The sequence below is a fragment of the Glandiceps talaboti genome, chromosome 16 (genome assembly GCF_964340395.1).
Source record: "Glandiceps talaboti chromosome 16, keGlaTala1.1, whole genome shotgun sequence".
Classification (NCBI taxonomy): Eukaryota; Metazoa; Hemichordata; class Enteropneusta; family Spengelidae; genus Glandiceps; species Glandiceps talaboti.
Genome location: NC_135564.1, coordinates 13,771,491 through 13,794,011, shown reverse-complemented (window position 1 = coordinate 13,794,011; position 22,521 = coordinate 13,771,491). Strand labels below are relative to the sequence as shown.

Below are 22,521 nucleotides of genomic sequence, written 5' to 3'. Positions count from 1 at the left end.
TGTTACGTTACAACATGACAAACTTTCACAGACACAGACAAACTGATAAAAGAGTCGCGTGAACCACAGACAATTACATGTATGTGCATGAACCTACATCAGATGGGCCCGGTGTTGTTTTTGTATTGTTTGTCAGTTTGATAGTCATAAGAAGTATACTTTTTTTCGTTCTGATCACAGGCGTTTCTATATAACTCCTGCAATGGTAGTATGATTTTAATTCCGTGCCAATGATTCTCTGTGCTGTCCCAGTGACTCTCTCAATCGCTGGCGCGGCGGTGATGTTTTTAATGAACCAGATGCTGATTGCGTGATGCTGATTGTGTATGTTGGAATATTCCCTATAACAATGCGGTAAAAATTACTAAAATGATATATTTCTTGTAATGCCTCATAAAATAAAGACGTTGCTGGGCTTTTTTCTCATAAGGTGTTCAGTATTTGTTTGCCAAGACAGACCGTGTGAAAGTTGAATGCAGTCAGGAATGTCAAGATATCGACAATTTCAACTTCGCTTCCATTAATATCGATCAAGGTATGATGGGGGGGGATCATGTTTTAGAACTAAGTGATGGGGTGTCATCTCCTTTTGCGAGTGACAGTGTCAGATAGAGAGTTTTTTGTTGGCGCAATGGAAACATACACCGACGGTATGTCGACACCCCCTCCCGGACTGAGAAAGTGACTACTCCCGTAGATTTAGCAGCAGGAATTTCAACTTGAATCAAAACTCCAATGTCAACAAATAATCTAGACGCTATCAATTTATGGGTTGCGTAACAGATATATAGAGTTAGAAGTAGACAACTCCTACAAGTACACGTCATATGTTAACAGTCTTCCCAAGGGTGGAGATGCAAGACATGATATGCACCGGCACCGGTACTTAAATTTGAAGTCGATCATTGCACCACAGACATTACATTAGTGTGCACATTGTTTCTTCAGACCTTCAGAGTACATAGTATTGAAACAACTTTGATCAAATTCTTCTACTCAACGCCGGAGGATTCAGGATTTAGACCCCGGATGTCTGCTGTCAGATGGCTTTGATTTATTCAAACAGTATCTAGTCGTACAACAAAGTTATATGTTTTCACCAAATCGTTGGATAGCGAGATATAGTAAGTATATATATTCAGTTTTGTAACATTTGTAAGATGCGTTCAGGACAATGAAGCTGACAGACGCACATTTTTGTCAAGGTCTGGTTAACATTCGAACTTCGACAGGTAGACAATATTCTTTTCTGATGACGTAAGGAAAAATAAGGGAGTGTACAGACGGAGAGTAGGTGAGGTAGTGTTGACGTAAAAAGGACAGTGTCCGTACTTTACTGCGATGCAACAGGTAGGCGATGGTTTCACATTGAGTAACAAGTTATGTTTCTTGTTGATTTTATTACATGACCTCATCTGGCATAAGGGTCTAACAGCATACCTCTCGGCGCAGGACACTCCTCCAGGCCGGGCACCTCCAAGCGCAGGCCGCATACAAATATTGTTTGCGCATGTACAGTTCAATGTAAACGTAACGGCATCAAATTCGACTGTGTAAACCAAGAAAGATCTTGGCGTTGTCCTCTCAACTAATTTAAGCTGGGAGTTACACATTCAGGACATCGTCAAAAAGGCTTACAGGCTAGTTGGTTTGATAAAGCGTACCTGCAAGTATTTCCATGACAGTTCTTGTATCATTAATTTATATACATGTGTAAATCACTTGTACGTAGTCAACCAGAGTATTGTCGACAAGTTTGGTCACCCCATCAGAAGTATTTAATCACTAAAATTGAAAGAGTCCAGCATAAATTCCTCAACTACCTTTATTTTGGAAAATCGTTCCCTGGTAAAGGAGTAAACCTCGATTACAGTAATCTTTGTCAGTATTTTAATATTCAAAGTCTTCAATCTCGTAGGAAATTGCTGGATGCAGTCTTTTTACATAAATGGCTCTTTTAACTCAATGTATATTGTTGCCAATGTTCCGTTTCATGTGCCCTCCATGAATCTCCATTCCCACTACACATTTAAAATGGCACGTTTTTAATAATTCTACTCAAAGGAAAAACTCGCTTTTACCTAAGACCTTCAATTTTATCAATACCTTGCAAAACACTGACATATTTTCCAGTCTCAGTACTTTTAGAAAAGATGTCCTAAATGAAATAGTTGATGTGTGAATTTAACGCAATTTCGGTAATTTTGCCTTCTTTTTTTAAAATTTATTTTATTTCTATTTTTACTAGTTTTGTAAATATCGTATGCATTTTAGTCTTTCCAATTTCAGAGTGTCTGTAAATGGGGTAATCCTGTAGACATCTCAAATAAATAAATAAATAAATAAATAAATAAATAAATGAATAGATAAATAAATACTAGTCTAATATCGTATTGCGAGTAGCTCCAGCTTGGGGACGGTCTCGGTAAATGTTACATAATGTACTAATCTAGCATATGCTATTGTAAGTCACGGTAGCGCCAGGCTGGGGACGGTCTCGGTAAATGTTACCATGGTTACTGTGCTAATGTAATATGGTATTGATTAGTAGCTCCAGCTTGGGGACGGTCTCGGTAAATGTTATTGTGCTAGTGTTGTAAGTAGCTCCTGGCTGGGGACTGTCCCAGAACATGGTTTTGTACTAGTCTAATACCGTATTGTAAGTAGCTCCTGGCTGGGGATGGTCTCGGTAAATGTTATTGTGTTAGTCTTATATCGTATTATAAGTATCTCAAGGCTGGGGACAGTCTTAGAAAATGTTCGTTCATTTTAATACATCTCAACTAGGCTATCCCAATACCAGGTCTTCGAATTATCATCTAACTTTGACACCTTAATTTTTTTTCACACAGTCTTTCACGCTCTCCTATTTCAATAGGCTTGTGGGTTTCAAATTGACAGACAATGATTTAGCATTCCGTCATTGTTGAAATTGTAAGAATTTATAATTATGATCTTAGCAAGTATTTATGCACGTTTTCTAAATAAGTTTGTAATCTATTTTAGTTTTATTTCACATTTTAATTTTAATTTCAATCAAGTGAGAATGTTGTGGAATACTCGTCTGGTACTTGATACCTGGTTATCCTAACAAAATAATTGCAGCCTCATTGATCTGTTTCAATTTTATTCTTGTCAATTTTTTGTGTATACCCAGTGATGAAGCATAATAAATAAAAACATAAAAAATAACAAATGGTGATAGCATAGTGTAGCAATTAGTTTCATAAGTAGCCACGAGTTATTATTTTAGATGTAATAACAGTGTTCTTTTATAAGCATATTAATGCCCCCCCCCCCTCTAAACTTTTAGGTTATGTACATAGTATGTTTATAAGCCCTCCACTTGGAAGCGTGGGCCTACTTCGAATGAGATCACATTAAATATAATGTCACGTGATTTGTATTTATGAGCTAATTTTCAGTTTGAAATGACACATAGCGGAATGGTGGCAATATTGTGCAAGTTACATGTAATTATAATAAATTGTAAGGATAAACGAAAGCATTTCACGAACATGTCCCTAGGGGACGTCCTGAGCTTGGAGGTGTCCGGCCTGGAGGCGTGTCCTGCGCCCGGGGGTATGCTGTTAGACTTGTTTGGAGTCCGCAGATGGGCTAAAAACCCAACTTAAATACATTTCAAAGTTTACACAAATCTCTATTCTTAGAGTTTGACGTATTCTTAAGTCTTATGAAAGACATCATCTGAGATCTAATATCCAATCACCTTCTGTAGATTAGTAATACAAGTTCATATCTCAAAGACCGTAAACTAGTTGACAGTTCAACCGTACCTGGTACAAACAATTCCGAAATACCCAATGTTGAGATGTCAAAGACCTATGTTGTTAGGCATAACGGAATGTCACTGTATGTACAAAGTTCGTATGCTTTTGACTTTAATTTAGAGTTCATAATGGAAGCTACCAAAATATCCTGAATGGATATAATTTAGATCTGTGACTCGTAACAGTAACATCAACCCCTACGTGAACCCCACCAGGAAATGTTTGGTAATCGTATAGCTTTTGCTTTATTCGTTACAGCATAGACAGTGTGTGTATCTATATGGATACATCAGTTTATTAACAACATGCCGTCGTTTACCGTTACGTATACTGCTGTTAGACGCCGGGTGTTCCACTGTTTGATGTACAAATGTATGAAGACACGAGTATTTGATGGCATCTTTGTGGATGAGGCAAAAGAAATTGTGAAACTTATGTGCCCATTGGTAAGTGTATTTAACTAACACTGTCGGGTGGGTGTCTTGAGAGTTAAATAGTATCCATTTGGTGGCGCACCTACATGTGTACAATAACTTTACTTCGTGTATTGTGTATTTACCATCACCCTAATACAGCTATGTGGTGGACCTGGCAATACCAAATAGTTGCCAGGACGACCGTCTAGTCTGTTACGGGGGCTAGATGGAAGTAAGTAACCACAATTAAATATATGCCGAGAATGCACTATCATATTTGTAAAATCAATGAAAAATCTTCATAACTTTACACCGTACATCAAGTATGACGTCATTTAGTGTCATATTTTAGGAATCTCAGATTTGCCACGTTATGAGGGATTGTTGTAATTCTTGTTAAAACAAAAGTTCTATCGTTGTTGGTACATGTTACAATGAAAATCACAAGACCTGGAACAAAACGGGACTGGCTAGACAACACTGCTCTTAGCTAACACTGCTCAGTATCGTCTGGCTCAACACCAATCTTGCCAACTGAGAAATACACTTTATTTCAAACAAGACGATAAAATGTAGCAATGTTAGTAAGATTTTTTGTCAAGCCAGACCATAAAATGTAGTGGCGTCAGTAAGATTTGTGTTGAGCCAGACGATAAAATGTAAGTGTTAGGAAGATTTTTGTTGAGCCAGACGATAAAATGTAGCAATGTTAGTAAGATTTTTTGTCAAGCCAGACGATAAAATGTAGCAATGTTAGTAAGATTTTTTTGTTGAGCCAGACGACAAAATTTAGCATTGTTTAATAGTAAGATTTTTTGTCGATCCAGACGATAAAATGTAGGAATGTTAGTAAGATTTTTTGTCAAGCCAGACGATAAAATGTAGCAATGTTAGTAAGATTTTTTTGTTGAGCCAGACGACAAAATTTAGCATTGTTAGTAAGATTTTTTGTCGATCCAGACGATAAAATGTAGGAATGTTAGTAAGATTTTTTGTCAAGCCAGACGATAAAATGTAGCAATGTTAGTAAGATTTTTTGTCAAGCCAGACGACAAAATTTAGCATTGTTAGTAAGATTTTTTGTCGATCCAGACGATAAAATGTAGGAATGTTAGTAAGATTTTTTGTCAAGCCAGACGATAAAATTTAGCATTCTTAGTAAGATTTTTGTCTAGCTAGACGACGTTTTGTTTCATGATCGGGTCTGGAGATTTTAATAATATATTATTAAAGGCTTCACTGAAATGATTCAACCGTTTTATGTCAAATGTATTGTTTTATTCACAGCTGATGGTTCTTTGCTTAAATACAGGATTTGGTTTGATAAGTATCTTATATTGTGGACATATCGGTAAAACGGAACTAGATGCCAGTGCACTTGCCCAATCAGTGAGTCTTTCTATACCCTTAGGGGCGAGATCAATAGTTCAATGTAGGATTAAACAAAACTAAATTCTTATACTGAGGCCTCGACCCAATCCAACCCCATCCACCCATTCTAACTAAATTGGCCAAAGTTGAAATTTGTTTCAAACCGCACAATCAATTTCAAATCAGTAGTAGTAGTAGTAGTAGTAGTAGTAGTAGTAGTAGTAGTAGTAGTAGTAGTAGTAGTAGTAGTAGTAGTAGTAGTAGTAGTTGTAGTAGTAGTGCTATGAATATGAAGTCATTGTGTAGCAGTATGTGGTGCTATGAGTACAAAGCCAGTATGTAGTAGTATGTAGTGCTATGAGTACAAAGCCAGTATGTAGTAGTATGTAGTGCTATGAATACCAAGCCAGTATGTAGTACTACATAGTATTATGAATGCAAAGCCAGTATGTAGTACTATGTAGTGTTATGAATACAAAGCCAGTATGTAGTGGTATGTAGTGCTATGAGTACAACGCCAGTATGTAGTAGTATGTAGTGCTATAAATACAAAGCCAGTATGTAGTAGTATGTAGTGCTATGAATATAAAGCCGGTATGTAGTAGTATGTAGTGCTATGAATACAAAGCCAGTATGTAGTAGTATATAGTGCTATGACTACAAAGCCAGTATGTAGTAGTATGTAGTGCTATGAATACAAAGCCAGTATGTAGTAGTGTGTAGTACTATGAATACAAAGCCAGTATGTAGTAGTATGTAGTGTTATGAATACAAAGCCAGTATGTAGTAGTATGTATACTATGAATACAAAACCAGTGTGTAGTAGTATGTAGTGCTATGAATACAAAGCCAGTGTGTAGTAGTATGTAGTGTTATGAATATAAAGCCAGTATGTAGTAGTATGTAGTGTTATGAATATAAAGCCAGTATGTAGTAGTATGTAGTGCTATGAATACAAAGCCAGTATGTAGTAGTATGTAGTGCTATGAATACAAAGCCAGTATGTAGTAGTATGTAGTGCTATGAATACAAAGCCAGTATGTAGCAGTATGTAGTTCTATGAATACAAAGCCAGTATGTAGTAGTATGTAGTGCTATGAATACAAAGCCAGTATGTAGTAGTATGTAGTGCTATGAATACAAAGCCAGTATGTAGTAGTATGTAGTGCTATGAATACAAAGCCAGTATGTAGTAGTATGTAGTGCTATGAATACAAAGCCAGTATGTAGTAGTATGTAGTGCTATGAATACAAAGCCAGTATGTAGTAGTATGTAGTGCTATGAATATAAAGCCAGTATGTAGTGAGTAAAGAATAGTTCTTTTGTTGACAACTTTATTTTAGTACCATGCATTTACTGTAGCAAAAATTCTTCCATTTCTCAAATGACATTTTAAAGAAATATTTGTATTTTAGGGGTACAAAACATACAATAAAAAGTAAAATAAGAACTAAAATGGCTAAAAAAGAACCCCACCCCAAAGTAAAAGAATTTAGTTTTTTATCCTACATTGAACTATTGATCTCGCCCCTTACAAAGGTGGAATGATCGAAAACACAACCAGTCATTTATGACATTTATCATCGGTATTTATTTTAAATGTTTAATTGATGAAACAACTGTGTTAATTTTTTTCTACTTGAAAAAGAAAACGATATAGAACAACAAACGCCAAGTCTCTGGGTGTAACCTCAGACCACTGGTCTGAGGTGTAACTCATTGAATTATTTTGATTTCAATACACCAAGCCATGTTTTATTTGAGTCTCTACAATGGCTTCCTTTTAGAAAACGAATCATTTACAACGAAGTCGTTTTAATGTATAAAGTCCAGAATAGCCTGGCTCCAAATTATCTCAATGATTTTAGAAGTATTCAAGAAGTACATACTCGTAATACACGTGCTGCACCTAGAGATGAACTATACATTCCAAAACACAGAACATAGATTTTTAAGAAGAGTTTTAGATATAATGGTGTTAAAATATGCAGTGATTTAATTGTTGACGTCAAATCCTGCACAACTCTTCAGTCTTTTAAAAGTAAACGTAAATGTCATCTTTTAGAAAATCGTTAGTTTTGTAGTCGTTGTTCTTCTTCTTCTGGCTTTTGCCATTTTAATAATAATAATAATAATAATAATAATAATACTTTATTTTTCTATAGCGACTTCCATCAAAACAGTAACAAACCGCTTCACAATAAAATGTATAACAAATGATTTAAAAATACAATGATAAAAGTAAGACCAGTAAGTAAGTATTTTTACAGCCTTTTGTATTCGTTTGTATTTTTACTTCTTAGTATTTTTAATGTATATATTGTATATTTTCATCTCGACATTGTGTGAGAAGAGCCTTTGGCTCAACAGTCTATCGAGTTTAAATAAAGTCTAATAATAATAATAATATTAATACACATACATACATACATACATACATACATACATACATACATACATACATACATACATACATACATACATACATACATACATACATACATACATACATACATACATACATACATACATACATACATACATACATACATACATACACACACACACACACACACACATACATACATACATACATACATACATACATACATACATACATACATACGTACACACACATATACAACACATGTACACACACACACAAACAAACACACACACACACACAAACACATGTACACACGCACGCACACACAAACAAACACACACACACGCACACACACACACACACACACACACACACACACACACACACACACACACATATATATATCACTGTTTTGGTATCATGAACAAAATGATGTACTTTCTCTAAAATTTCATGTTTATTCAAATTGTTTCTATATATTCTACAGCTTATGAACGTACTGGGAGTCTCCATTGGATACGGTGTACTTAGTGCATGTGATACCTTATTTTCTCAGGTTTGTATACATGTTTTAGGCATATATATAAGCCTACTTACTTGTACATATAATACTCTAAAACATATATGGTTTGTCTATTCAAAAGAGCTCCGAAGAACACGGCAAATAAAAAGACAAATTACGATAAAATAAGAATTAAGTTTCGTTTAAAATTCAAAAGGATAAACGATTTTCTAAAACGTGATCAGGTGATGTTTTTTGTTGCGATAAAATGTAGTCTGTAAGGTACGCCGTGACAGGGCGCCCTCACACATTGGTCAACCTCGAGGAGGCCGACGAGGGCGGAACGGCATGACGCGACGTATCTTACAGTCTACGATAAAGGCAAACCAGGGCGTAAAAGATTACTTAAAACTACCGTGAACGAGGTTAAATTTGAATCCTTCAAAGTTTTGTAATGGATTTTGTCTTCCGTACATTCCACAAGCTACCAGCCTAGGGAGTCGTCGCTCGCTTTATAATCTATGATACCAGGATCGCTAGATTAGAAAGCGGAAGACAAGTCGAGTCTCTGGGCTACCGAGCGGTATATTGAATCATTTGAAGGTATATTGACGCAGATTCTTTCAGTGCAGACGACCTTCTCAGGTGAAACACAAACAGCTATGGATGGTGGGGGGGGGGGGATTTTTACATCGACACCGCATTTTTTCGAACACCCCCCCCCCACACACACACACATTTACACACATAATGTCTCTCTAGTGTCAATAATGTATTTTTTTTTCAACGGAAGAATTGATTAAATTTTGAAATACCCCCTCCTAAATCACAATGTTGTTTAGGTACTTTCCCCCCCCCCCCAACATATGCTGAAATGTTTCAATCCCCCTCCCCAATACTCTCAACCCCCTTCCAGAGATGTTGTCAAAATGCAACCTAACCCGGGCCCTCAAATATGATGATACCGAGCAAAATAATGATAGTGTATCAAACATTTCAATCAATGGATATAAAAAACACAAATAATACAAGATACAAGAAAACTTGATTATCTCAGGTAGAGAAATTATGGTGACGTGGATCCATACATTAAACACATATTAAAATAAATATACAATAAATGCAAAATAAAATGTACACACTGTTTATGTCTTCAAAATGAAATATGATCTTTGACCTCTGTAGGTCAGATAAAATGATAAAAAAGCAATGTAGAGCAGATATAATAATGAGGGTAGACTTGCCGAAGATTGATTGCTTACAACACAGACGTTTCTCCGCACTGTATTACCAGAAAGTTAATGTTCTCAACATGATTTCGTATAATATCTATTAAAGTGGGTTGAGTCGTTGGCTACATGAAACTGTCATCTATTAAATTTGAGGGTTGGATGCTGAACTGTTGTTCATCGTTTTCCAAAGCGTGCGTTGAGAAAACAGTCAAGGGGAATCCAGTAAATTTAGGTTCTCAGCTAAAACAGTAACATTCATCTGTTTGTGAGAGCCGTCTAACTGTATAACAGTACGTCATATGTAGAAATCGTTACATGTAATTGATGTGTTATTCTCTCAGTGATCTCCGCACTTAGCTGACCTATCATGTATACTAGAATCACTCTCATATCTCCACTTGTACACGGGATCACCTTGGACTTTAGGGTATTAGCTCAGACTACACACAATGTTCATGGTTAACTTGGATCATTTTAGAAGTAGCTACGGAGCACATCAAAGCTCCTAGTCTAGGCCTAGCTGTTTCCTTCAGCTCGCTCCCTTCTAAAATCGTCATGTTATTTTCTGTTTCTTTTTGCCAGGCCTACGGAAGCCGAAATAAGAAAAAAGTTGGTTTATTTTTACAAAGAAGTATATTCGTCATGCTCATATTCTGTGTTCCTTGTTGTGCAATTTTTCTGAATGCTGAACTGATCTTACTTGTACTTCGACAGAACCCGGATATAGCTAGGTATGTCTATCTTAAAGCGGCATAGACTCACGAGTTTGTGCATTGACGGTTTATGTTAGTTTGACTGTCATAAGGAGAATACTTCTCTCTACCTCAAAAGTCAGTTTTGACTGTCCGCCCCTGACACAACAATGTTCTGATCCCAGGCATCTCTGAACTCTGTAAATTATGGTAGCATTGATACGGTGTGTTATGTTGTAGATGCGCATGCGCATTAGTCCTGTATTAAAGTAGGCACTCGATTTTAACATTATATGATCCGAAGGGTCGTCCCAAATTACTCCGTCTGCAAGTGGGACTGGTATATTTGTGTTAATACACTTCTGTTTGTTGTCTATTTTTTGTTTATTATTGACAAACAATTTATTAAATGTGTGTATCCTCTTTAATATCAAGTGTCTATTTCATTCTCACTATAGGTTAGCTGGTGTCTACTGCCAAATACTTTGTTTATGTCTTCCGGTAAGTCTTATACTAACTCTCATACCAAAACTACTTTCCAATATCAATGTCATGTTACGAGCATAAACAAATGTGTGATTAGCAAACATACTTCTTGAATGTGTCTCCCATGCATGCAAATGATAACCTTTGACCTACATCATATAAATGATAACCTTTGCCCTATTCAATATAAACGATAACTTTGGCCCACACGCCATAATAATGATAACCTTTGACCTATACCACATAAATGATACCCTTTGACCTATGTCATGTAAATGATAGCATTTGACATGTCATAGAAATAACCTTTGACCTATATCTTTAAATGATAACCTTTGACCTATTCCATATAAATAATAACCTTTGACCTATGTCGTATATAATATATACGCATAAAAAGCAACATTATACAACTACCTGGGCCATCACATCACAACTCAATGCCGTACAGTATACAACGACAATACTCAAAGCCACAGAGATCGAATAACTTATTTCACTATTCTGTTTTACAGATTCAATTCATGGTAATTCTAATCGTCAGATATTTACAGAACCAAAATATAGCCTACCCTATTGTAATTTCCTACGCTATCGGAATGGTACTTCATGTAATATTTAATCATCTACTCGTCTTGAAGTTCGGCCTTAGGTAATGTCTGCCTGTCTGTCTGTCTGTCTGTCTGTCTGTCTGTCTGTCTGTCTGCCTGTCTGTCTGTACGCACGCACGCACGCAAGTATGTATGTATGTATGTATGTATGTATGTATGTATGTATGTATGTATGTATGTATGTATGTATGTATGTATGTATGTACGTACGTACGTACGTACGTATGTACGTATGTATGTATGTATGTATGTATGTATGTATGTATGTATGTATGTATGTATGTATGTATGTATGTATGTATGTATGTGTATGGATAATGTATGTATGTATGTATGTATGTATGTATGTATGTATGTATGTATGTATGTATGTATGTATGTATGTATGTATGTATGTATGTATGTATGCATCTATACATCAAAACATTAACTATTCATCGTCTATACCTATTTTACCAACAAACTAAAGTAATACCTGTTCACAACACCAAACTTATCAAAGTACTCTAAACATTTCCCTTGTATGGTCACGTCATTAACATTGATATTCTATGTGCATACATTGTAGCTACATATGACAAATAGTGTTTCTAATCAACAGAGGGGCTCCATGGTCTCAATTCGCAACAAATTGCTGTGTATTAGCCATATTAATCTTAATCCTGAAGACGACAAATTTACATAGAGACACGTGGCCAGGTAAGTAAGGAACTATTAAACCCTAAACAAAACAGATCCTATGGAGTGATAGACACAAGCCCTGAGATGACACTGAAGGACTTTGCCTGTTGAGAATCAACGAGATTGGCATTTATATACTATGCATAGTGTGATTACTTTGTTTCCTGTCTTTTGTAGATATAGCTGTATTCGCAGCAGTCGTCCAATTTATACATGCACACAACGGGGTCCCACGCTACGAAAATCTAAGCAACTTAACCTGGATACGCTCATACAATAAATATGAAAAAGATTTCCATAATGTATGAACTTTTATCGTGAACTCTGGCATCATGTCAAATTCAATTTGATAGTTGAGACTTGGGGGTTCGTTAAGCAAACAAATAGCATTCATTTGATCTGGGCATGCGTATTGGAAAGCCCCTGAACTATAACTTTTGTACCACATTTCGTCTTGCAGGCACAATATTTAATCTATGTACATAGACTTATATCATCACATGAAATGTCTTTAATTTAGGCTGGTCGACAGATTGCCTTTATGACTGGGATGAAATCATACGTTTAGCCATTCCTAGTATATTGATGCAGTGTTCAGAATGGTGGATTTATGAAATAGGATACTTTTTATGTGGTAAGTGACCTCTGGAATGAGTTCAACATTTCAGCAGATATTAATTCAAGAAATGTTTGATGCATGGTGAAGTGTTTACTACTGCCTTCACCAGGTTTGACTGTTTGGGGCTGTACTATTGCTTTCGCCAAGTACCATGCATCGTTTACCATTGCTTTGCTTTGCTTTGCTTTGACTTGATGTGATACATGTATATTTACTTTGACCAGGTGTAGTAATGGGTACAATAATTATTGCTTTCACCAGGTGTAATACATGTACTACGTCACTTTAACCAGGTGCGATATACTATTTACTGCTTTCAGCAGGTGCGCTAAATGTACAATGTATAATCATTTTAACCAGCAGGTGCAATATAATGTGTATTTCTTTCACCAGGTGCGATACATGTATTACTTTAACCAGGTGTGACATAATATTGACTATCACTTTGACCAGGTGCAATACATGATCACTTTGACCAGGTGCTATAATGTTTATTGCTCTCACCAGGTGCAATCAGTGAAGACATATTAGCTACACAAGCCATCTGTTTTAGTATATCTGATTTGTTTTATCAAGTAAGTCATATATTATAATGAAGGTGATACAATTTATGCCATGTCTATCATCATCACCCACCACTGCATGATCATTTTAGTCCATTCAGCCGGCTAGGGAAACGGTTTGACACTGAGTCATCACCGAATATACTTGCAAATTCATGACGTATCCGTAACAGTGTTCGCTCATATAAGTATGTAATGTGGTATAAATACTCTTATTAGAGTTGTCTTACCTCTGCGGTCTGGGTTCGAACCCGCCAGATGTTGGCTGGGTTTGATCAAAAGAATTTAACCAGGTCTGCATGTAAGAAGGGTGAGGCTCAGTTTGACTCTGTCGAACAACGCAGGTTTTCCCCGGGTACTCTGCTTTTTCAACACTGCTCTTGTGGCGTCCATTCAACAAATTTCAGAATTTATTTGGACGAATGAAGTTTATTATTATTATTATTATTATTATTATTATTATTATTATTATTATTATTATTATTATTATTATTATTATTATTATTATATTACATGTCTGGGGAGGGGGGGGGGGCTTTATTTACAAGGTAGCAAATTGGTATGTGTCAGAAAAGCGACGTAATTGTGAATTCAAATATGTATTATTGATCTGATGTTTCATCCACCATGTATGGTTTGGCATACTTTGTCAAAGGGTGATTTTGGTGTAAAGGACTGGGAATCTATCATTTTTATCAAAAGAAGAAGGAGTTTTTAAAAAAGTAGAACAACAATAGAAATTAACTGAGAAACGAGTCAATCCAGTGATAATCTCTGCTTGTTTTATTCAGCCAGCACTAAGTTTATCCTATGCTGTCGGTATTCGGACCGGTAATTACCTTGGTGCTAATCAACCAATGCGAGCTAAACAAGTTAGCAGGGTGGCATTGGTTATGAACGGTAAGTCAAAACAAAAGTGTATTTTATTTCGTTCAACTTGTTATGCGTTTAGTCAATGATAGCGTTTTTATTTAAATGTAATAATGACAGTACACGCAGGTACACATTCACATATCTGAAGGTTGTTATTCAACCTCTGTATCCATTTTAAATTACTTGTGAAAAAAATGTGTCACAATTTCCCCCAAAATGTGTTCATTATATCCCAAATCAAAAAATTGTTGGTTCAGTCATGTTAATTTGCATATGCATGAGACATTGATGACGTCAAAACCGAAACACATAGACTGATAGGCTATATCGTTTTTTGGCCATTTTTATGGCAAAGTGCAGAACATCAAATATTAAGAATTTTTTTTTGTTGGGCAATATTTAGAATGATTTTACAGGAGTCATTTTAAAAATTCATGATCCTGTAATTATTGTTGTTTTTGTACAGGAACAATGTGTGTTATCATTGCATCGTTTGGTCTTTCTACAAAAGACATACTGCCGAGTCTGTATACCAGTGACGTGTAAGTGGAAACCATAGTTATAAATCAATCAAATGAAACAAAAACCAACGATTTCAGGGTTCATATAATCATTTCCCTTAAATGAAGTACAGCTACTACCAAATAACTGTAAAAGATTCACTATGAGTGTTGGAGAGGGCGCCCTTGCTTACAGCGTTGACCCATGAAGTGTGTGTTTTTTTTTTAATTTAGCGGTCGTCTAGCACGCTGTCCTAATGAAGCTGTTTTCTGTGTATTGGCAAACACAATACATTGTGTCGCCATCTCAAGTTCTGACATAGACCCTCCACCAACATACATAGACGTTGGTGGAGGGTCAATTGTTCTGCTGAAATGCTACTCTTAGTCCAACCACGTGGCAATTTCAATAAATCCTATGGCCAGAGGGCTTTTTTAGTGTGCACACCCTCTCTGTGGATTTCGCTTCCATTTGAAATAAGAAATGCAAAGCCAACATTTCAAGTAATTTAATTTAACTTGTCAGTTCTTATACAATGTGAATTATTTTAATTGATTGGTTTTATACTTTAGTCCCTCTGCGTGTGCTGTTATTTTCTATCCTCGTTTTAACTTCAGTTTGTACAATGCGCTGAGACGCACGCGTAGCGCGTTTTCTTACAATAAATAAATAATAATATGGTCCTGACTACAAATTGGGTTTGTCTTATTTGCAGGACGCCACCAGAGTTCATTTGGGGGAAATATCCTTCATAGATCATGTTCATTTCTGCTCAAAAATAAAGATTGTTTGAGTTTCCCTAGTTATCGTCCACCTTTTACAGACGGTTTCTTGTTACTTGAAACGGCCGCCTGTAGTAGCGTGGGACTCCGAGGTGCATGTGTGTGAATCAGACGACTACCGGCACACTTTAGTCTATAACTAATAAGTAACCCATGTGTATTTATTCCTTGTGTTCTCTCAATAGTACAGTTACCAGGCTGACTTCTACACTTGTACCTCTGCTCATGGTAGTTCACTTCTCGGACACTGCAAGCGTAAGTGAAAAAAAGTAACAAAAGCAGAAAAAATCGAATCAATGAACAGCAAAAAAAATGTGAATGTATATCGTATGCATGATGAATGAAAACAAAAATTGATATACATTCTGTGAAATTAAAATGTGTTTGATAAAATATTTGGCAAAATAATGGTCTGCAACGAGAACGTTAACTATTCGAACAACGTTTCCCGCATTACATAGCGTAATGTAGAAAGCTGGTCGAAGTTGTCCTCAAATTCCAAAATGAAAAACAAAACACGAGAAAACTGAAGGGTTCATACTTTTATATGTGCACACACACACACACACACACACACACACACACACACACACACACACACACACACATATATATATATATATATATATATATATATATATATATATATATATATATATATACATATACATATATCTTTAAACTTTCAATTGCGTCATGATATTCATCCTCCAATCAGCAAAACGTACACTCAGTATCATTAACATAAAAATTACTCTAATTACAGGCAGTCTTGAGTCGCGTGTTGACAGGCTGTGGACGGCAGCGTATTGGTGCTGTTGTCAATATACTTGCATTTTACGTCATCGGCTTACCAATCTCTGCCACACTCATGTTTGTCGCCAACTGGGGAATATTTGGTAAGATATAATACATTCATTAGATCGAGCATCGACACAGATATATGGTTACAGACAGTTCTCAATATTGCAACAAAATGATGGAATGTATGAAACCCTTAAGCTTAATTAGAAAGAGAATTATTGTACTTCTGGTCATTTCATTTCATGTAACATACCGTGGTCGTTCTACGTCATGAGTACGCGTGTGTACGTCATTGATTCTGTGATACGCAATATATATATATATATATATATATATATATATATATATATATATATATATATATATATATATATATATATATATATATATATATATATATATATATATATATATATATATATATAGACAGTATAAGTGACTCGATGGATAGATAGTGAAAGTTCGAAGTCGTCCTTACTTCCAATCCCAAGTTGAAATCTTGATAGCGACGTTTCGGTGTGTCTTGCACACCTTTATCAAGCTACAGTACAAGGATGACTAATAAAATAAAACCAACAGCGCTCATACGAACGACGAAAAGTGTTAAGTGAAAAGTGACGTAATGAATGGTGTGAAAATAAACGGCAAGATAAAATATGCAAAGTCAGTTGTGTATTCCAGATGGTTCGTATTCATTAAGTCCATGGGGATGTAGGGTTCCGGCTCTATTAATCCATAGACTCTCCAGTTGTTTAATTAAGTCTACATCTGAACCGCGTACAAGACAAAGTATTGTAGCTTTCAGGGCGTTGTCTTTAAGTGAATGTCCTGGTGTCCTGAAGTGTGGAACTACATATGGTGATCTATCAGATTTGTTAGTTCTTATGTTAGAACGATGACCGTTGAGGCGTTTGTGTGTATATATATATATATATATATATATATATATATATATATATATATATATATATATATATATATATATATATATATATATATATATATATATATATATATATATATATATATATAACTCGGTGAGTATCAATCTGCTAAGACAGTGCTCTATACCGCAGTGGCAGAGCGTAATAGTTTAATATATATATATATATATATAAACTATATATATATATATATATATATATATATATATATATATATATATATATATATATATATATATATGGATTAAAGTCACCATTAATCTGGTCGACTTTTCATACATTGTACTTGTGCAAGTATTATGATATATTTCCCGGGCAAAACGTTATTTTCGGCTGAACGTAGGAAATATTTGAGAATACTACCAATTTCAAATTATACCTAGCTTAAGTGTTTATCGACTTAATGCCATTTTTTTTCTCCCATTCAGGTTACTGGGCTGGTATTTTGATTGCAAGCATTTTCCAGGTTACGGTTTTTCTTGTGGTTATTTTGTGGCGAGACTGGCAGCAAGAGGCGTATATGGTTAGTTAGTGTAGACATGTTTTCATCAAATTTTGATGGTGCATTTAGGCACTCAAAGAGTTGCCTTCGAAGTGGTTGAAAAGTGTTCTAAGAAACTCTGACGTATAAAAGGCTTTAATGAACATTATGCTCCCCAGGGAGATGAGGAACTAGAAAGGACCGTTGTGTTGCTGTAGATCCGTACCAGGGATAATAATTGTAAAGCACTTTGATCACAAAGTGGGAAAGTGTTATATAAAAACCTTAATAAAACAAACGACAATAAATGAAGGACATAAAGTTAAATACTCAAATTGACGTATTCACTTCGTCAGATTTTAAATCAGATTGCATAATACATTCCAGTGATAACACAGAACAGTAGAGTTTGTTGACCTGACAATCAGTGAATGCTAGAAAGAACTAAATACCCACCCTCTCCTTTATGTGCACTAGGCTCAGCAACGTGCCGGTATGAAAACTCAAACATACAAGCAACTCCCAGCAGCAGAAGATGACATTGATAATGATAATAACTACACAAAAAGGATGGACTCCACTGACACCGTCACACGAGGCATCGATAATAACCCCTTACTACAACCTGACGTACGCGATGAAAACAATCTAATGACGTCACGGTATAATTTGAACCCTTCTAGACCTCCACTACATGGTATCCTCTTCTATAGAATATTCATTTTGTTATCTTTGTCTGTAATTTTCGCTGTTGGCGTGGTGATAAGTGAATTGCTTACACCAGTCGCTAGAGCCGCATTTACTGTTGACGTTGCTAGGAATAAAACAATCGTGTTGCTATAGATATATGGTAAAGTAGTTTCAAGTGAGATTTATTTCGTCATGCAAATTTTACCTCTCGAAATGGAAGGTAATGTTAATGAGGTTCTCTCTCTCTCTCTCTCTTTCTCTCTCTCACGCTCGCTCTCTCTCTCTCTCTCTCTCTCTCGCTCTCTCTCTCTCTCTCTCTCACGCTCTCTCTCTCTCTCTCACGCTCTCTCTCTCTCTCTCTCTCTCTCTGTCTCTCTCTCTCTCTCTCTCTCTCTGTCTCTCTCTCTCGATCTCTCTCTCTCTCTCTCTCTCTCTTTCTCTCTCTCTCGATATTAAGCAGTTGGATTGAAAATTATAACGACATACATCACTACTTCATATACAATTTACAAATATTAAAGTCTTATCTGAACGACCAAATCAAAAGAAATACCTTTAGTCAATCACATCGACAAATTCATTAAACAGTCACGGTACAGTACGGTACTGTATGCCATCCATCAACTTCAAACCTTTTGATATATCCACTGAAGTACAAACTAAGTTGCCAACAATTCTAGTGCTCATATACAGCAGATGCCATCCACGAAACATGAACACGATATAGACGATCGAACAAACGTCGGAATTAATCGAACATCACGTGATAGACAAAGTCGCGCACACCGGAACACACGCTTGCATAGAAACCATGATCGCTCCTAGGATACCATGTTATGCGCACAAAGATGCGCGCAAAGTTTTTGTTTACGTATACATTCGAACTTCGTTGACGAAGCTTTGTATACTGCATCCAAGCGAATCAAATACGTTAAAAATCGCATATTTATTTACCGAAAGCAGTCAATCGTGATGTCATTTCCTTGCATTCCTCCCCAGTATCCTGCAGGTAAGTTTTTAAAAACTAATTTAAAAGAAAACTTATGATATTCAAAAATTGATTTTTTTCTTGGCTTCTGCATCGAAAGGTGTACTGATGGAAGATACCGATGTAGAAATATGTACATCGTCTGACAAATGTAACACTGTTGACGTCGAATTCTGGCTATGTGGTTTGTGTGGAATTCGACATACAGTCGCATGAATAATTTGAAAAAATAACCGTATAAGTAATTTTGTCTTATAACTTCTATATTTAAATACATGATATATTTTGACATTAGAATATCATTAATTCCCTCGACCAGCTTATCCACATCACAACTATACTCTCAGGCCAGATGAATTGAATACGGACCCAGTTCCGATTCCATCCCTGAGTGGAGGTGGATATGGTAAGCATATTTGGCCAATCCCACTATGTATAGCTGATGTTGTAATCAAGAATTTTGATACAATAAATTATTTTTGTATCATTTCAAAAATTTGGCTGTGATCTCATTTATTCCAATTGCTCAAACTGTCCTTTTTAGCGAGTGATTTAAGAACGCTATTTGAGTTTAGATTCTCAAGTTGAGATCAACATTCGAAGATCTTAAGAGTTTGGGTTACATAGTTGAACCAAAAATTCACTTTTACCATAATTATTTCACCGGTAAAAGTCCGTACTATAATTTCATGATATGTAAAACGACAAAAAAAAGCATTTCTGGATCACTCCTTTCTTTTATTATACATTTCTTATGGCCCTACCGTGCCGAAAACAATTGTTCATTGTCAAATTTGGTCATTGCTACTTGTGAAATTCTGGACCTATAATCCAATGGTTCAGTGTATCCTTCTTAATTTGATTGTTATTTCTAAGGCATCCATACTTAGCTCTACAATACACACACACACACACACACACACACACACACACAAACACAAACAGACACAGACACATACAGACACACATATATAAAGATAGACACACAGACATACCGACACACATACACACACACACACGCGCGCGCGCGCCGGGCGATGTCTATAGCACTGAACTTAGGTTCAGTTGTGCTAAAAAAAAAATATCTCGACCATCCAGGACCACCAGGGTAACATTTACCACACTCAAACACAAATTTCGGAAACACTCACTGATTTCTACAAAACGCTCTTTACTTCTGAACTGGACCTCGACAAAAACGAACAAGACTATTTCCTTTCAAAAATCACTTCCTTGCTCACACCCGAACAAGAACAAAGTTTAGAAGGGCCCTTAACTCAAGAGGAAATCTTCACTTCACTTCACTTCACTTCACTTCACTTCACTTCACTTCACTTCACTTCACTTCACTTCACTTCAGAGAAATGGAAAACCACAAAACACCAGGGGGCTTCTTTAAATGTCTACAAAAATTGTTTACCTCTGACACTGATTTAACTTTTTCTTGGGGCATGTCAAATCCAAACTATCTGAAGACGAACAGCCTCTTTTAGAATCTCCTATTCGTTACAGGAACTTAGCCAGGCGTTAAATGAGATGAATAGTAATAAATCCCCAGGTGGGGATGGCCTCACTGTAGAATTTTAAAAGACGTCATGGGATTGGGTCGGTCTGATTTTAGTGGACGTGTTCACTGACTGTTTTACAAATAAAAAACTCAGCGAGTCTCAACGCCGTGGAATAATTACTTTGCTGAATAAAGAATCTGATGTAGATGTATCTAAACCAGGTAACAAGGATTCTCATCGTAAACCTGAGAATAAGCGTCCACCGTCGCTTTTAAATGTGGACTACAAATCGTTGTCTAAAGTACTTGGTAATCGTCTGTTATGCCAGTTTTGGTCAATCAGTATCAAACTTGTGGTGTAAAAAAAAGACCAATCACAGATAACATTCAAATCATTCGTGATTTCTGCTGTATTGCTGATGCTCGAAATACTCCAGGGGCTATTATTTCGTTCGATCAACAAAAAGCGTTTGATCGGGTAGATTGGGGTTTTCTTCACCGAGTTTTGGAGAGAATGAATTTCTGACCAGATTTTCGACAATGGATAAAGATTTTGTACACGGATATTAAACATTCCGTACGTCATTTGTAATGGACACCTGTCAGAACCTTTTGACCTCCACGGGGGTTAGACAAGGCTGTCCCTTATCACCTTTACTTTATGTTCTATTTATCGAGACTTTTGCGGCCGCTGTGAGGGCAGATGATTCTATCAAAGATGTAAATATACCTGGGCGTGTCCCGACTGAGTGTAAACTGCTTCAGTAGCTGATGACAGCACGGCTATTGTTACGGGAAAGCAAGTCTATTTGTAACTTTTTTAAAGATTTGCTCGCGTTTTGATGCAGCTTCGGGTATGAAATTAAATTTGGATAAATGCAAAGGTTTTTGGGTCGGTGGATGGGAAAAATCGTACAGACAATCCAATGAATATTCAGTGGAATAATGTCACCTGACTCCGTCATTGCACACATAAAATAATGCATACTCTTGAGCCCTGTAAGGAGTGCAGTGCCCAGAAGTGAGTCCGTATATGTGTACGTTTTGATACTCGACCCTTAAATTTTACGTTCGCCAGAACTTCAACTTCTACATCAGTACAGTACAGTGCTCATGACATCCGGTTTCTCTTTGAATTTCCTCAGTTCTGAAGTGCTGGATAAATTTACCAAGTATATGCCCCATATACCTGTACATATACAGGCCATGTTTCCAAGCGTTTGCCAAACACAGGAGTGTTTCAATGTGCGTTATGGAGTAGAACAAGAAACTAAAAAAGTATGCCAGGTCCAATTAAATTTGATTTATGCATATCAGGAATAGGACTGATAACAGATATTAGTCATTTCCATAGCCCTCTCCTGGCTCTGCCAAGTGGGAACAAATAAGGATGGAAACTGTCATAACAATGAGTATAATAATGCTTTATTGAAATTTACATAAAATGTATTACCTTTCAAAAATAAAATAAAGTTGAAACATTTTCATATTAATAATTAACATACATGTATGTATGTATGTATATATATATATATATATATATATATATATATATATATATATATATATATATATATATATATATATATATATATATATA

The 22,521-nt window shown here is 36.0% G+C and overlaps 1 protein-coding gene across 1 annotated transcript; it reads left to right on the top strand.

Moving 5' to 3' along the window:
• Positions 1-4,096: 4,096 nt before the first annotated feature.
• Positions 4,097-21,283, top strand: LOC144447135 (multidrug and toxin extrusion protein 1-like). Its single transcript, XM_078137041.1, has 17 exons — positions 4,097-4,237; positions 5,495-5,596; positions 8,453-8,521; positions 10,282-10,430; positions 10,850-10,892; positions 11,393-11,529; positions 12,090-12,187; positions 12,690-12,803; positions 13,296-13,363; positions 14,143-14,251; positions 14,691-14,766; positions 15,693-15,762; positions 16,274-16,406; positions 17,684-17,778; positions 18,214-18,433; positions 19,734-19,820; positions 21,036-21,283. Exons 1-17 carry the CDS (start codon positions 4,097-4,099, stop codon positions 21,281-21,283), a joined length of 1,959 nt encoding a protein of 652 aa, XP_077993167.1.
• The last annotated feature ends 1,238 nt before the right edge of the window (positions 21,284-22,521 follow it).